At 40.0% G+C, this 18,674-nt stretch overlaps 1 protein-coding gene across 2 annotated transcripts in view; it reads right to left on the minus strand.

Annotated features, from left to right (window-relative positions):
* Window positions 1-18,674, minus strand: part of npr2 (natriuretic peptide receptor 2) — a 41,496-nt gene that overhangs the window by 12,615 nt on the left and 10,207 nt on the right. The window contains exons 6-15 of one of the 2 annotated variants that reach the window (XM_029769287.1): window positions 18,102-18,237; window positions 16,172-16,256; window positions 10,447-10,567; window positions 8,343-8,417; window positions 7,232-7,309; window positions 5,233-5,337; window positions 4,506-4,577; window positions 1,035-1,194; window positions 757-912; window positions 190-358 (exon numbers count right to left, since the gene is read on the minus strand). In XM_029769287.1, the coding sequence (XP_029625147.1) occupies window positions 190-358; window positions 757-912; window positions 1,035-1,194; window positions 4,506-4,577; window positions 5,233-5,337; window positions 7,232-7,309; window positions 8,343-8,417; window positions 10,447-10,567; window positions 16,172-16,256; window positions 18,102-18,237 (1,157 nt within the window). Of the gene's footprint in view, window positions 1-189; window positions 359-756; window positions 913-1,034; window positions 1,195-4,505; window positions 4,578-5,232; window positions 5,338-7,231; window positions 7,310-8,342; window positions 8,439-10,446; window positions 10,568-16,171; window positions 16,257-18,101; window positions 18,238-18,674 lie in introns of both variants that reach the window. The other variant, XM_029769286.1, reaches the window with a different exon arrangement.

An 18,674-nucleotide genomic window follows, 5' to 3' on the forward strand; every position in this document is an offset into this window, starting at 1 on the left:
CACTTTCTTTCATCTTATTTGAATTAATGCTAATCCCTTTTCTAGCATCTCTTGATAATATCAACTTCATTCAATTATTTCCTCCATTCTCCTTTTCAAACATCTTGATAAAAATAAATCCAAAGAAAATATGATCTACATGGAGGAGCTAGGCAGCCATTTTGGGGCATGGTGGTGATCAGTGCTCACTTGTTGAGTTTGGTGATGTAGATCTTGATGTGGCTAAAGTCGGGTCGCTCGACGGGGTCCTCGGCCCAGCAGCTGTCCATCAGGATGGTCAGCTCCTCACAGTGGCAGCTGTTGTCTGTGGTGGGCCGGAAGTAAGGCTTCTGGCCGTTACGCACCTTCTGCACTATCTCTGTAGTAGTCAAGATAGGGGAGTGTTAGTGTGTGTGTGTGTGCGCACTGCAGTCTCTGGGAAATTGATCGGTCCATAAAGTCCTAGGGAGAACTGAAACCAGCAGTACTGCAGCCCTTGAGCCAAGGACTGGAGTGATCCAACCCTGAAGATGATATTCTTTATGCATTAGGGAACATGCATGAAGGAGGAAATGGGGCGAAGAAGTTATACTTTTTGGTCTTAATTCATGGTAAGGGTTAGGCATCAGGGTTAGCAGAGTGGTTAAGGTTAGGTTTAAAATCAGATTTTATGACTTTATGGCTGTGCCAGTTAGTGACCACTCCGCAGAGCTGCCTCCAGTACACGAGTAATTTCAATAAATGCCAACCTGCATTTATTAGCATAATTAGTTTTACCTTTAGGGCTCAGATCCATGCCGTCCACATAGAAGGGTCCATTCCTCAGGGCTATCTCCTGGAGTATGATGCCAAAGCTGTACACATCTCCTTTCTGGGTGCCCTGTGGAGGGTGTCTGTCGTAGATCAACAACTCGGGGGCCGTCCACAGCTTCTCTAGAAACACAACAAACTCACATTAACCACTGAGCATCTTCTCCTTAATCCAATCCTCCATTTTGTTTTCTTCCATGGGTGAAGAGGCAAAGTGATCACCTCTGCTGACAATGTTGACCTACTTGCATAGAGTGCGTGCGAGTCGTCATTTTCACATGATGAACGGAAACTGGCCAGTCCGTAATCCGTAATTTTCAACACAAATCGACTGTCCACCACACAATTAGATGACTTCAGATTTCCATGGGAGCCGATGTAGCTGTTGTGCAGATAGTTCATTCCCTGACGAAGCAAGCATTAAATTGACCGTTCAAAAAGAAATATCCTACAGTATAGCATACACGAAAACATACACATCTGATCATGTGGAAATAATGTGTTTTGAGTTTGATCGAAATGTGATGAAAATTCTGCATGGAGCCAAGTGTTTCAAGTAGTACATTTCACATGGGAAATCTAATTCCTACGGGGACACAAAAAGATACTGCACTGTCATGTATACGTCTAATATTTGTCGGAGCGTATGTCAGAATGTGGCTTATAGTGCCCTTTGCTTGTTAGAAAGTCCCTGTTGTTGACAGCTTGGCGGACTGTTATTTTAACAGCAATTTGGTTGATTTACTCCATGATCCACGTAAAAAAAGCCCTTTTGTTAGAGCAGGCTAAAAATAATTACTGAAAATACATGGATGATTACATTTGATTAAGCGGAAGGAATTTTGTAGTGAGATGGTCATTATGTCGCTTTACAAGTTTTCAACCTGGACTCAGGAGTAGATGTAACATAGTAAATGTAAATCTGTCTCCCTACATTTAGCATGAAATGTTACATTACATATGATTTTATGAATTACAATTTGTATGATATGTTACAAATTGCAATTCGTACAATACGTTATATTTACAATTCGTACAATACGTTATATTTACAATTCGTACAATACGTTATATTTACAATTCGTACAATACGTTATATTTACAATTCGTACAATACGTTATATTTACAATTCGTATAATACGTTACGAATTCCATTTTTTTGTGGCTTATATTAGGTAGGTGGCTAACGCTAGCTAGGTGGGTAACATTAGCAAGGCTAGGGGTAAGGGGTTAGGGTTAAGAGTTAGGTTAAAGGGGTAGTCCTTTCCTGCAGTCAAACGAGCTAGTGGCCTCATGTTAATGGCCTCAATGTTAAGAATTCCATAATTACTCAACATAATTTTGAAAAGCCGCCAAAACTCCAGTGTTTCTTTGTAGAACGGTTTTATTATATTTCAGTCTTCTGTGATGTACAGTACCAGTCAAAAGTTTGAATACACCTACTCATTCAAGGGTTTTTCTTTATTTTTACAATTTTCTACATTGTAGAATAATAGTGAAGACATCAAAGCTATAAAATAACACATATGGAATCATGTAGTAACAAAAAAAAGTGTTAAAAACAAAACCTAAATATATTTTAGATTTTTCAAAGTAGCCACCCTTTGCCTTGATGACAGCTTTGCACACCCGGCATTCTCTCAACCAGCTTCATCTGGAATGCTTTTCCAATAGTCTCGAAGGAGTTCCCACATACGCGGAGCTCTTGTTGGCTGCTTTTCTTTCACTCTGTGGTTCAACTCATCCCAAACCATCTCAATTGGGTTGAGGTCACGTGATTGTGGATGGTGGGCACATGGTGGGCACAACACATGCGAAGATCATCTGTTCACCTACTCTGCGTCTCACAAAGACACAGCGGTTAGAACCAAAAACCAAAATTTGGACTCATCAGACCAAAGGACAGATTTCCACCTGTCTAATGTCTATTCCTCATGTTTCTTGGCCCAAGCAAGTCTCTTCTTCTTATTGGTGTCCTTTAGTAGTGGTTTCTTTGTAGCAATTCAACCATGAAGGCCTGATTCACGCAGTCTCCTCTGAACAGTTGATGTTGAGATGTGTCTGTTACTTGAACTCTATGAAGCATTTATTTGAGGTGCAATTTCTGAGGCTGGTAACTAATTAACTTATCCTCTGCAGCAGAGGTAACTCTGGGTCTTCCTTTCCTGTGGTGGTCCTTATGAGAGCCAGTTTCATCATAGCGCTTCATGGGTTTTGCAACTGCACTTCAAGAAAGTTCTTGAAATTTTCCGGATTGACGGACCTTCATGTCTTAAAGTAATGATGAACTGTCGTTTCTCTGTGCTTATTTTAGCTGTTCTTGCCATAACATGGACTTGGTCTTTTACCAAATTGGGCTATCTTTTGTATACCACCACTACCTTGTCACAACACAACTGATTAGCTCAAACGCATTAAGGAAAGAAATTCCACAAATGTACTTTTAACAAGGCACACCTGTTAATTGAAATGCATTCCAGGTGACTACCTCATGAAGTTGGTTGAGAGAATGCCAAGAGTGTGCAAAGTTATCATCAAGAATCTCAAAAATAAACTATATTTTGATTTGTTTAACACTTTTGTGGTTAAATACATGATTCCATATGTGTTATTTAATAGTTTTGATGTATTCACTACTCTTCTACAATGTAGAAAATAGTAAAAATGAAGAAAAACCCTTGAATCAGTAGGTGTCCAAACATTTGACTGGTCCTGTATATAAAGTGTAATATTGGGATTAAAATTATACATTTAATACATTTCAACTCTATATCTGACATGGTACAGGCATCTTCTTTTTTTTAAGCCCATAATCATGTGTGTGAGGTGTATACTTTTGTTTCAAAGTAGATGTGTTTAAGACTACCAAGAAACACTCTGTGTGACCCTGTTTTAGCCCACTGCAGTATTAAGGTTAGGGGAAGGGTTAGCTAACATGTTAAATAGTTGTAAAGTAGCTAGAAAGTATTAAATAGTTGCAAAGTTACTAATTACCTAAAATGCTAAGGTGGTCCGTGATGAGATTCAAACATGCAACCTTTGGGTTGCTAGACGTTCACGCTTTGGGTAGCTAGACGTTTGCGTTATACGCCCAGCCACTGCTGGTTTTTGCCTTAAGTAACCGTCTGTCTTATGTAACCATTCCAGAACGTAACATATCATACTAATTTGAGTGTCCCGGATTTACATTTACTATGTTACGTCTAGTCTATGAGACCACAGTGAAGTTTTCGGTCATACTAAGTGTGATGCCAATGTAAAGGGTGTCACGCTGCTTGATTAGCGAGCAACACCTCCTCCTGATTCAGCTCATGACGAGGCTCGAACCCAGGACCTCTGTCTTGCTAGCACACGTGACAGCCCTCCTGAAACGTGTTACCAGTCGGCGCCACGCAAAAAGCTAGCTATTCGCTGGTGTAAGTGGGGACACTTGAGAAGTAAGTTTCACACATCTACATGTGCTACATCAATACCTACTCTCTCTAATATTTCATTAAAATGTTTTATTTAACCTTTATTTAACTAGGCAAGTCAGTTAAGAACAAATTCTTATTTACAATGATAGCCTACCCCGGCCAAACCCTCCCCTAACGCGGACGACGCTGGGCCAATTGTGCGCCGCCCTAATAAGGTACCCATGTGACCTCAAAACAACCCAACTGCAGTTATAATGATAGCACATGTATTGTTGGCTGCAGTCAAAGAGGACACATACCTTGACTATGTCGTTGATGAGTGAATAGCGGAACATCCAGTCCAGATTGATGCTCTCATTCTCCAAAATGTCCTGAAAGTAGAAGTACAATTTTCAGCTGACATCTCTAATCCTGACATCGCTCTAATTCATCTGACATCTCTAATCCTGACATCGCTCTAATTCATCTGACATCTCCCTGTTTCACATAACGTATCCATCTTTTAAACAGCAACACAGTTTTACAGTAACAGTCAGTTTGAAATGTGATAAGGGCGGCAGGTAGCCTAGTGGTTAGAGAGCTGGGCCTGTAACCGAAACGTTGCTAGATCGAATCCCCGAGCTGACAAGGTAAAGATCTGTCGTTCTGACCCTGAACAAGGCAGTTAACCCACTGTTCCCCGGTAGGCCGTCATTGTAAATAAGAATCTGTTCTTCACTGACTTGCCTAGTTAAATAAAGGTAAGCTCCATTATTAAAAGTTTCAAATAGCTTCACATTCTTCCATTTTGGCAGTGCATCAGGCTGGCATTTCAAACTAAACTTGAAAGCCAAGAGTTCGTTTCCAAATTTCTCTCAAGGCATCTTAAACCATACATTTATACAGAAAGAGTATGAATGAATAATACATTAGCAAGACCACACCGAATGGTCATTTCAATATTATAGTCGGTCCAAGTGATTCTACTTGGCAAAACATGCAAAAACAATTGAAATTCCATTAAACGGAATAATTGTGAGGTCTTACCTGAAGACTACCTCTGGGACAATATTCAGTCACGATGCAGATGTTGGGAGGGTCAATGCAGGCACCAATGAATCTGGTTAAATGATTGAACTGCACATCTCTCATCTGTAAACAAACGCATTGACATTCAAATCAGTATATCATTCTCTCCAGATTATATGGCAATAGATTTTCCTTTCTAGAAAAGCAACCAAAAAAAAAACACCTCATCAGAATAGTCTATTTACAGCGTGCAGGTTTTGGCACAGTGTCTTTTCTACACGTTGAGTATAGCTTTCCCTCATTGGCCATCCAGTTGACACGTGCATGTGAATACATTGGGCCGGGAGGTTATGAATGAGGCAGTGTTGTGGGAACTCACAGCATGTGAAAAAATGCAGAGGTGTTGAAAGGAGGTACAGGCTATAATATGAGTGCATAGCAGTCAAACCGTGTAAAAGGCACTACATGGAAAATTATCATTCATTCCATGTCCTCTTTTTACAACCTGGGATCTCATCCAAAAATGAATCATGTCAAATAAAAGCATACAAAACAAAATCCTATAAATGATGTTTGGGCTTGTCACATAGGAAAGCGTTGCGTGCTCTGTATTTAAACCTTCCATATGATGTGTATGTATAAACAACAGAGCGAAATTTGAATCCAGTCCACACATCCTCTCTGTTTCAATACATCCATGCCCTGGCAGGGAGGATGTACATAATATCTCTGAGCAGCGTGAAACTTCCAAAAACAGTGAGAATAACCTGTACAGTGTGTTTTGGTTTGGGGCCGATTCACTAAGAGAGTTGAGTGACAGCTGCTGAAACACCAAAACCAGGGAGTCGGTTGCTCCTGTTTCACAGCTCAGAAGAAGTTAGCATACCCTTTGGCCTATATAATTTCCCCTGCGGAACACTAGCTAAGGGAGGATAGGAGAGAAAAGGGGGAGGAGAGACTCGAAGACAAACGGTTAAGTTTCCATTGGCAGGCCCCTCTCTCCCTCATCTGGTTGGCTCTTTCATGAGCGGGGAACTGACAGCCGATCAGGCCCCTGGGGCTTCTGATGAGCCGCCAGCTCAGACTGGTGTCTCTCCTGAGTGCGCCGCCCACCCGCTGTTGCTGAGTAGAGGCATCCAGGGCCTTCACATCCAATGGGCCACAGTTCAGAGCGAGAGAGCGAGGGGGGGGTGGGGGGCTAGGCTGCCCAGAGCCTTATCCATGGCACAGATGATAACTCAATTAATACAGACCCAGAGATCCGATAATAGCACTGACTAACGTCTGGCTTTTCATTAGCTTCAAACTAATGTGTTTCAGCAATGTTTTGTCTTTCCCACATCGTGTTTCAAGTCGGACGTATTCTTGTTTTTTTTTTCTCACATTTCTCTGTCACTGTCTCATAAAATGTAATTCCCAAAATGGAGACAATATTCTTCATCCACAGCTGTTGCAGCTGATGTTGGAGGACCTTTGAGGATCTGAATCTTTAACAGCAGCAGCAGCACAGGTTCAGTAATAAGACATCTACTGTTGCGGCGTGAAAGAGGCCCTCCTTTGAACAACCTGGTAATGTTTCAGGACCCCCCCCCCCCCCCCACACTGGTTTAACCACCTCAGTGGGAGAGCCTCATTCTAATACTGCTGCTGCAGAGGGGTCATAAACAGGCATGCTCGGCTAAAACAACATGAGTCAGGGCCCTGGTAAAGGGACCTTCAACTCTAGTCCTGGAGGGTCAGACTGTTTACTAGTTTAGACCCAAGTCCTTTCATCGGTGACTGGTTTAAACCTGGGGAAATCAGGCGAGTGGTCTCTATAGCAGCTAATAACACTAAATCATCAATGACGTATAAGAGGGAAAAGACCACTCGCTGGACTAATCTTAATAAACGCTTCAGGAATGGATACCCCTCAGCAGTGAGGCAGTGAGGAGAACCCACCAGACTTTATGACAATAACTCTAAGTAATAACAGCAGACATACACAGTAAATCATTGGGTACTGGTCTGGACTTACATGTTTGAGCTCGAACAGCACTTGTCTGGTCAGCTCGATCCTCTTCTTGTTCACATGTTTGATGGCCACCAGGTTGCTCTGTGTCAAAGAGATAAATAGATGGAGATTAAAAACCTTCTACTGCAGATAGAGCGACAGACTACTGTGTACTGTACTGTGATGATAGAGATATGTCCTTCAGCAGGGTTTCCCAAACTCAGTCCTGGGTCACCCCCCTGGGTGCACGTTTTGGTTTTTGCCCTAGTACTACACAGCTGATTCAAAGAATCAACTCATCATCAAGCTTTGATTATTTGAACCAGCTGTGTAGTACTAGGGCAAAAACAAAATGGCACCCCTGCGAGGCCCCAGGACCGAGTTTGGGAAACCCTGGCCTATAGTATTATTTTTCTATGACTGTGACAATTCAATAGGAGAGACCTAAATGTGACCCTCTATGGGATCTGTGTGACAGACAGGCATCTTTTCATTGGGAAGAATGAAAAGGACAAATATAATGGTAATGGGAACATATCTACACATATTATTCACAGAATTGTTGAAAGGTAAAGGGGAAAACACAAGGGTCAATAGGTGGACTATAGTGTAGATATAATAGTGTATGGTATATGTGCCAGGTATATATATAACATCTGTTCTATGCTACTGAGATGGAGAGTTATATCTGTCACTTTGATATGTAAAGATAAATCTACAGAGAAGGTACCATCAAATCCAGGGTGTGAATTCTAACTGGAAAAAGTGAGAAAAATACACAAACTTCGGATACTTTATCATAGGGATATAATCCTATGTGGTTGAATAGAAGAACAAACTAAAGAGTACATGTAGCCAACAACCACGTATCAACATTGAAGGCCTGACATTTATATGATATTCCTCCACCCTCTCGTTAAACAGAGACATTAACAACAACAACAAGTTGCTAGCGGTGTCCATAATGCGAGGTGGGATGTGAACCACACTCTGTGTCTCACATTAAAAGCAGCCATCTGAGCTGAGCTCTGCGGAGCTCGCCCACTCTCCTATCCATCTCGTCTGTGAGCATGCACATGTGTGGGTGTGAAGGAGTGAGCAGGAGTTGAAAATATCAGAACTCAGAAAGCCTTACCTTAAAATAGCCTGTTTTAGCAAATAGCTGATATTTTCCATGGGCAGTTATCAAGGAGCCGTAGCTGGAGCCTCTCTGGAAGGAGTAACAAGTATCCTTTCTCAGATAAGATACAGTCAGAGAAATGTTCAGGTACACTACAATTAGGTTCAGTTTGGTTATTATTAAATGTACAAATATACAATGCAACTATACAATGTTCACTATTACAATTCAGTTGAGTTCTTTTCATAGCTTTAACATTTTATTCATATCTCAAAACATTTTTGAAAAAGGCTCAGTGTATATTTGCCAGGTAAATGAAGAATTGGCATGTTTTCATATGCAAAACAGAATTCTGGGGAGATGTACGAGTAGGAACGAGCGTGGACAGAGTGAATGAAAAGGGAGTGAGGGAATATATTAAGTGTAAGCATGCACTACATATTTGTAAATAATGCAAATATTGGCAACACATGGCATACTGGAAAATAAATTGGTTTTGAAAATCAACATGTTTTCCACAGTTTTATCCCAGGAACTGGACTGAAAACTTGTAATGAAGAAAGTGTGTGTATGTGTGTGCATCAATGCCTGTACATGTATACTGTAAGTGTGTAATTATTGGCACCCTTGATAAAGACGAGCAAAAAAAGACTATAAAATAATACAAATACTGAGCTATACTGTATGCAAAAAATTGAAATGATGTTATTTTATACTAATACAATTGCTCAGAGAAACAGATTTTGTTTAACAAATAATAAAATACAAATATTATAAAACGTGTCAAAATTAGTAGCACCCCTGTTTGCAATACTCCCACCCTCCCCTTGTGAGGATAACGACACTGAGCCTTTTTCTAAAAACTTGTATGAGATTGGAGAACACATTGGAAGGGATATTAGACCATTCCTCCACAGAATCTTTCCAGATCCTTGATATTATTTGGTCTCCTCTGCTCTTATGGACTCTTCAATTCAAACTACAGGGTTTCAATGTTGTTCATGTCCGGAGACTGAGATGGCCATTGCAAAATGTTGATTTTGTGGCCAATTAACCATTTCTTTGAGGATTTTGATTAGTGCTTGTAGTTATTGTCTTGCTGCAAGATCCACTTGCATCCAAGTGTCAGCCTCCTGGCAGAGGCAAACAGGTTTTGGCTAACATGTCCTGGTACTTGGTAAAGTTCATGATACTGTTAACAAGGGCCCCAGGACCAGTGGAAGAAAAAACATCAAAAAGATCCACCACCACATTTTTCTGCATATGCTTGTGTTTTTCAACCCCAAACCCACCACTGGTGTGCGTGGCCAAAGAGCTTTATTTTCATGTCACCTGACCAAAGCACCGGTTCCAATCCAGGTGCCGACGCCGTTTATCAAACTCCAGGTGGTGCTATGGTCAGATTACATGAAAATAGAACAGGGGTGCCAATCATTTTGTTGACAAGCTATTACTTTGTTAAACAAAATCTCTTTCTCGAAGCAACTGTTGTAATAAAAAAAAAAACATATGAATTGTATGTATGTATGGGAGAGAGCGTCTGCTAAATGACTTAAATGTAAATGTAAATGTATTTAACATGAGTCTGCCACCGCAAACCCAGCTACCTTCAATAAACCACTGGGAAGACTTTCAAGAATGTGTAAACTAACAAATGATTTGGACCGTCTTTCACTCCTTCTCTGTCTTTTTCTCTCTCAGTGTAAAAGATATACTGTATGTACAGACACCGACATGCAACTACACAATAGATACATGTTAATGCCATGTTTGCTTTTTTGTTTGCTACTAAACAATAATGACATCAATAGTAGCACCCAGAGACAGATATCTATCCTCTGTGATACTTTAGGTCTATAGAGAGGATGAGCCTTTCATTTCACTGACTAAAATGGAATTCTAATCTGCCAGAGAAACAACAACGTCTTAGTCGCTGACGCACTGCAGTGCCAGGACTACTGATAAATTGAAAAACAATATTAAGATCAAATTGTGAGGAACTCTTTTAGGCAACCAGCATGTCATAATATGCTCTGAATGACTGATACACAGCATACTACAGATCATTCATTGGTTTGAACTCTTGAGTCTTGGCAGGATATTTCAGAGACAAACGTACCTGTGAGAGGGTCAGACGGCTGCCTGCTTTTTTGGGGTATTTGTTGGGGCTCTCAAACTGCAGGTCCTCCCACTTTATCCTCCACAGCATTCCAGCCAACTCCTTCTCCAGCTTCAGTTTCCTTCAACAGGAACAGCAGGAGGACACATTAATAAAGGGGTTTACAACAAAGGCACAGAACTGAACGCTCACATGTAGATGCAGTATGCATGGAATGGTTGTCATCAGATTGGTAAAACAGAAATGACAGAATCATTACTGATGAGCAATGCATTTGTGATTTTTCAACAGAATTGAAACTTGCCATTTCAAATGAGATATTCATCTTTTTGTTAGTGATATTTTCTCAGATACTATCTGTTAAATGCAGTTGTTGAATGATTTGGGTTCAGTAGTCTAACACTGTCAGAGGGTATAGTTTGAATTGTAAACAGCTCTACTAAAAAAAATGATCAAATTGAAGTTTTGGTATAGTGAATAATAACTCTGTAATGATGTAATGCTTCCTCCATGATGTTGATCGAACTGCAAGTTACTATAACTGCAAGTTAACAGGCCAACAGTAAATACTATGTGACCAAAAATAGCCCACTTAAATATTTATTGACATTTTAATTTTCAGGTCACCGATTTCAGTACGTTTTTTCTGGTGTTATTTTTAAACACCAGTATAACTGGCAGTCACTCCGAGACTTGGAAAAAAATATCCAAGTGAATCAACACATCTGGTGCAGATCTCTCAGGACCTGGTGTTTCTCAGCATTCACCGATTTGCTGCGAAAAGTCCATGTTTTTAAAATCAAACTATTTTCCTCAAGCATAGCTCAAATGTTGAGAAAGTGAGCATTTTGCGGGGGAAATCCATATTAGTTTGACACATTGAAAAGAGCAGAGCCCACACATTCCAGGCCAATCTAAAAGGTGTAAAACACTTCCAGATGGTGGCAGTGGATTATTGCAGCGTTTGCATATTGGTGGATTTTATGCTTGTACTGAGCCACCCGAGTTGGCCCCAAAAGAGACTATTATTTATTTATTTTAGAGCACATTTTCAAGTCAAACAGTCCAAAAACCTTTTGCTGGGTCCTAACATTGAAAACCTCCATGGCCCTGCATTCCAGCCAGTTCAGAGTATAAAAAAAGGCACTGGGCTTTCAAGTGACTCCTTGACTAAGCAGGAAACTGTATTAACTGTAAGTTTGTTTTAAATTCTGAAACTTGGGTTTAAATTCAGAAACTTCAAAAACAGATAAGTTGTACCAAACAATAAGAACTACAAGATAAGTTAGTGTCTGATCAGCTACAATTAGTAAAAACAAAATCCAGATACAAAATTGATTGTTTGTTGATTTGTGTAACGTTATTTGTTCCATGCCGGTGGGTATATAAGCTCTCTGGACTGTGCCCGTATGGAAGAATGGAAATTTCACATCATTGCAGGGGAGCAGCGCAACCTTTCAGGGCAGGAAACACCATTAAACCAATTATCTCTTCCCAAAAAGTATTTTTCTATTTAAAGGCCTTCGTTTGCAGGCCTCTGGCAGCCGCAGCACCAGAGTGTGGGGCTCCACACTAGCTCTATTGTTTCATAAATCCCATATGTGAATACCTTTGCTGGACCAACTCTCCATTAAACTACATAGCCTAGTAGGTTCTGCTCAACTTCCCCCTCACACTGCACACACATTTAAACCCTAGTCAGACGTCATTAGAAAGCCAAGCTGACCCTCCTTTGAATGGTGTACGATACACATGGAAGAAAATCACACAATAAATGGTGACGTCTGTGAGAAAATGTGTGTTCACATTTTGTATAAGAGAACCCCATATATGACCAAACCATGGAGTTTCATTTAAAGCCAATGCCCCAAAAATATGTCTATATGCACTTGTTTCTATGTTTCACTTTTCAGTCTCTATTTCCTAAGGCATACATTTTAAAGAAACGGTGATAAGTAATGATAAAGATGTGGTCATTAACATACTGACAAATAGAGAGGCCAATTAATGTTTGATATTTAAAACATAAATAATATGAATGATTAAGGTTCCACCTGTGACGAACAATATTAACATCAATATTTGGGGTGACAGTAGAGGCTTTCATTTACAGCTCAAAACTCCAACTGCACCAAGAGCACGTGCAAACATTCACATGTTTCTCTAGATAGACAGGGTTCAGAGTACCAATTATTTTTCCAGGAGATGCATAAGCACACGGGTGTTTTTTTTTGCCACCGCAATTAAAAAGCCAATTATGCAAAACTATAACTTATTTCTGAAAATTGACTACAACTCTATATCAGTTCACAAACAGGTTTGTAGCAAAGTTCATACAATGCGAGTGGGGATCAACCAAAGATCTTAGTCTACATTCAGTGTAAAGAAAAATAACAAAGTAACGTGTTAATGACTATTATGTGAGTGTAACTATGCAGGCGTTCAACTACAGTGCCTTCAGAAAGTATACATACCCCTGGACTTATTCCACACTTTGCAGTGTTACAGCCCGCATTCAAAATGGATTAAATAAAATGTTTATCCTCACCAATCTACACACAATACCCCATAATGACAAGGTGAAAATATGTTTTTGCTAATTTATTGAAAATTAAATACAAAAATATCTCAGAAAAATATCTCACATGATTCCATATGTGTTATTTCATCATTTTGATGTATTCATTATTATTCTACAATGTAGAAAATAGTAAAAATAAAGAAAACCCTTGAATGAGTAGGTGTCCAAACTTTTGACTGGTACTGTATGTATGTATGTATGTATGTATGTATGTATGTATGTATGTATGTATGTATGTATGTATGTATGTATGTATGTATGCATGTATGCATGTATGCATGTATGCATGTATGTATGTGTGTACAGTTGAAGTCGGAAGTTTACATACACTTAGGTTGGAGTCATTAAAACTCATTTTTCAACCTCTCCACAAATTTCTTGTTAACAAACTATAGTTTTGGCAAGTCGGTTAGTACATCTACTTTGTGCATGACACAAGTAATTCTTCCAACAATTGTTTACAGACAGATTATTTCACTGTATCACAATTCCAGTGGGTCAGACGTTTACATACACTAAATTGACTGCCTTTAAACTGCTTGGAAAATTCCAGAAAATTATGTCATGGCTTTAGAAGCTTCTGATAGGCTAATTGACATCATTTGAGTCAATTGGAGGTGTACCTGTGGATGTATTTCAAGGCCTACCTTCAAACTCAGTGCCTCTTAGCTTGACATCATGGGAAAATCAAAAGAAATCAGCCAAGACCTCAGAAAAGAATTGTAGACCTCCGCAAGTCTGGGTTCATCCTTGGGAGCAATTTCCAAATGCCTGAAGGTACCACGTTCGTCTGTACAAACAACAGTACGCAAGTATAAACACCATGGGACCACGCAGCCGTCATACCGCTCAGGAAGGAGACACCTTCTGTCTCCTAGAGATGAACGTACTTTGGTGCGAAAAGTGCAAATCAATCCCAGAACAACAGCAAAGGACCTTGTAAAGATGCTGGAGGAAACCGGTACAAAAGTATCTATATCCACAGTAAAACGAGTCCTATATTGACATAACCTGAAAGGCCGCTCAGCAAGGAAGAAGCCACTGCTCCAAAACCGCCATAAAAAAGCCAGACTACGGTTTGCAACTGCACATGGGGTCAAAGATCATACTTTTTGAAGAAATGTCCTCTGGTCTGATGAGACAAAAATAGAACTGTTTGGCCATAATGACCATCGTTATGTTTGGAGGAAAAAGGGGGAGGCTTGCAAGCCGAAGAACACCATCCCAACCGTGAAGCACAAGGATGGCAGCATCATGTTGTGGGGGTGCTTTGCTGCAGGAGGGATTGGTGCACTTCACAAAATAGATGGCACCATGAGAAAGGAAAATGATGTGGATATATTGAAGCAACATATCAAGACATCAGTCAGGAAGTTAAAGCTTGGTCGCAAATGGGTCTTCCAAATGGACAATGACCCCAAGCATACTTCCAAAGTTGTGGCAAAATGGCTTAAAGACAACAAAGTCAAGGTATTGGAGTGTCCATCACAAAGCCCTGACCTCAATACTATAGAACATCTGTGGGCAGAACTGAAAAAGCGTGTGAGAGAAAGGAGGCCTACAAACCTGACTCAGTTACACCAGCTCTGTCAGGAGGAATGGGCCAAAATTTACCACACTTATTGTGGGAAGCTTGTGGAAGGTTACCCGAAACGTTTGACCCAAGTTAAACAATTTAAAGGCAATGCTACCAAATACTAATTGAGTGTATGTAAACTTCTGACCCACTGGGAATGTGATGAAAGAAATAGAATAATAGTAGAGAGTGATTTATCATTTCACATTCTTAAAATGAAGTGGTGATCCTAACTGAACTAAGACAGGACATTTTTACTAGGATTAAATGTTAGGAACTGTGAAAAACTGAGTTTAAATGTATTTTGCTAAGGTATGTAAACTTCCGATTTCAACTGTACATAAGTATTCACACCCCTGAGTCAATACTTTGTAGAAGCACGTTTGGCAGCAATTACAGCTGTGAGTCTTTCTGGGAAGTCTCTAAGAGCTTTCCACACCTGGATTGCCCATTATTGTTTTCAACATTCAACGGTTTGTTGATCCTTGCTAAACAGAGTTATTTTCACTCTGTCAATTAGGTTTGTATTGTGGAGTAACTACAATGTTGTTGATCCATCCTCAGTTTTCTCCTATCACAGCCAAATTCTTATTTACAATGGCGGCCTACCCCGGGCCAAAGCTGGACGACGCTGTGCCAATTGTACCTATGGTACTCCCAATCACGGCCGGATGTGATACAGCCTGGATGATTCAACTTTGTAACTGTTTTAAAGTCACCATTGGCCTCATGGTGAAATCCCTGAGCGGTTTCCTTTCTCTCCGGCAACTGAGTTAGGAAGGATGCCTGTATCTTTGTAGAGAATGGGTGTATTGATACACCATCCAAAGTGTAATTAATTACTTCACAATGCTCAAAGGTATATTCAATGTCAGATTTTTGTACCTTCTTTGCGAGGCATTGGAAAACCTCCCTGCTCTTTGTGGTACAATCTGTGTATGAAATTCACTGCTCGACTGAGGGACTTTACAGATAATTGTATGTATGTGTGGGGTACAGAGATGAGGTAATCATTCAAAAATCATGTTAAACACTATTATTGCAGACAGAGTCCTTGCTACGTATTATGTAACTTGTTAAGCACATTTTTACTGCTGAACTTATTTAGGCTTTCCATAACAAAGGGGTTGAATACTTGACTCAAGACATTTCAGCTCTTAATTTTTTTATAACAAAATAATTATAATTTTAAAAACATAATTCCACTTTGACATTATGGGGTATTTTGGCCAGTGTCAAGAAAATCTCAATGTAATCCATTTTAAATTCAGGCTGTAACAACAAATTGTGGAAAAAGTGTGAATACTTTCTGAAGGCACTGTATTTAGGCCAGGTAGTGTAACGGAGTTTGCCTTGGCAACTGACATACTTCTGCACCATCAGCTGCTGAGCGGTTGCTCTTGGCAACAGTCATGTCAATTCCATGCTGGTACCTTTTGTGTTCCTTATAAATATCTCATTCTCTATCGCTCCCTCTCTCTCTGTCTACCCCTCCCTCCAAGATGAAATATATTTATTTCAACTACTCTGTCTTCAGAGCACAAGCCTGCGTGAACAAAACAACTCACCTGTAAATGAGGAAGCTGGAGATTCCAAAAATGATGAGGGCTAAGCCAGACCCAACAGCTACAATCCCCAGCACTGGAAGGTGAGCTGAAAATACAGGGAACCAAATTATGCTTTCAAAAACCACACAATTCATTCCTGAAATTAATATATTCTGTATTTGGGTATGCTATTTTGCCAGCACTTTCAGGCATAATATCCACCAGTAACATTTCAACAATCCTGAAATTCCTAAAAAATAACTAATTGTACTGCCACACTAGCCTAAATTAAACTCAAACTTGTGGCTTCTTGAAGATATATTCAACACACCACTTGTTACATCGTATTTTCAAATGTGCCAAATGTGAAATGTCAGAATAATAGCAGAGAGAAGGATTTATTTCAGCTTTTATTTCTTTCATCACATTCCCAGTGGGTCAGAAGTTTACATACACTCAATTAATATTTGGTAGCATTGCCTTTAAATTGTTTAACTTGGGTCAAACATTTTGGGTAGCCTTCCACAAGCTTCCCACAATACGTTGGGTGAATTTTGGCCCATTCCTCCTGACAGAGCTGGTGTAACTGAGTCAGGTTTGTAGGCCTCCTTGCTCGCACATGCTTTTTCAGTTCTGCCCACCAATTTTCTATAAGATTGAGGTTAGGGCTTTGTGATGGCCACTCCAATACCTTGACTTTGTTGTCCTTAAGCCATTTTGCAACAACTTTGGAAGTGTGCTTGGGGTCATTGTCCATTTGGAAGACCCACTTGCGACCAAGCTTTAACTTCCTGACTGATGTCTTGAGATGTTGCTTCAATATATCCACATCATTTTCCTACCTCATGATGCCATCTATTTTGTGAAGTGCACCAGTCCTTCCTGCAGCAAAGCACCCCCACAACATGATGCTGCCACCCTTGTGTTTCACGGTTGGGATGGTGTTCTTTGGCTTGCAAGCGTCCCCCTTTTTCCTCCAAACATAACGATGGTCATTATGGCCAAACAGTTCTATTTTTGTTTCATCAGACCAGAGGACATTTCTCCAAAAAGTACGATCTTTGTCCCCGTGTGCAGTTCTAAACCTTAGTCTGGCTTTTTTATGGCGGTTTTGGAGCAGTGGCTTCTTCCTTGCTGAGCGGCCTTTCAGGTTATGTCAATATAGGACTCGTTTTACAGTGGATATAGATACTTTTGTACCTGTTTCCTCCAGCATCTTCACAAGGTCTTTTGCTGTTGTTCTGGGATTGATTTGCACTTTTCGCACCAAAGTACATTCATCTCTAGGAGACAGAACGCGTCTCCTTCCTGAGCGGTATGACGGCTGCGTGGTCCCATGGTGTTTATACTTGCGTACAATTGTTTGTACAGATGAACGTGGTACCTTCAGGCATTTGGAAATTGCTCCAATGGATGAACCAGATTTTTTCTGAGGTCCTGGCTGATTTCTTTTGATTTTCCCATGATGTCAAGCAAAGAGGCAGTGAGTTTGAAGGTAGGCCTTGAAATACATCCACAGGTACACCTCCAATTGACTCAAATGATGTCAATTACCCTATCAGAAGCTTCTAAAGCCATGACATCATTTTCTGGAATTTTCCAAGCTGTTTAAAGGCAGTCAACTTAGTGTATGTAAACTTCTGACCCACTGGAATTGTGATACAGTGAACTTTAAGTGAAATAATCTGTTTGTAAACAATTGTTGGAAAAATCACTTAGATGTCCTAACCAACTTGCCAAAACTATAGTTTGTTAACAAGAAATTTGTGGAGTGGTTGAAAAACGAGTTTTAATGACTCCAACCTAAGTGTATGTAAACTTCCGACTTCAACTGTAGCATCAACAAAGATGGTACAACACTTCACATAATTATTCAAACTGCTGTAATGCTATATAAGCACCTGACTTAACCATTAAATCACTTGTACAGGAGCCAGCCTACTTGACCTACCATCAATGCAGATGGGATCATCAGAAGAGAAGACGCACGGTGGGTTATCCAGAGGTGGGCTCCCTTTGGGCCAATGAATCCTCTCCGTTGAGGACCAGATGATCTCTTTGTTAGTTCCATTGTAATGGGCCACAAGCTGCAAAACACCAAGAAAAAGTTTTTGCTTTGTTTACAAACTCGATTCCCATGGCCAAATGATACATTCAGAGGGATGAATAAGAAGCATGTTACATAATCAAAATGAGCCCTTTTTCTCCCACTTCCAATAAATATCACACCGCAGAGTATTATGAAAATGAGAGCCTGTTTAAATTTCACAGTAGCATTAAAGCTGAATATTAAAATTGCTGCTACTCTCCTTCAATGCCTTTAAAACATGTAAGCCCATCAGTGAAGAAAGCAAAGGTTTGGCCTGAATGTTTTGGGGGCATGCCCATAATAAATAACTATATGACTAAAATGTTAAACATTAAAATATACTCATGTATAAAGCAAGACAGGTTATCGTTGACCTTCTCAGACAAATTAGTAGTTTTGAAAAGGTTGTCTGAGAAACGGTGTTCTTTCAGCTCA

This window comes from Salmo trutta, chromosome 12 (genome assembly GCF_901001165.1).
Source record: "Salmo trutta chromosome 12, fSalTru1.1, whole genome shotgun sequence".
Classification (NCBI taxonomy): Eukaryota; Metazoa; Chordata; class Actinopteri; order Salmoniformes; family Salmonidae; genus Salmo; species Salmo trutta.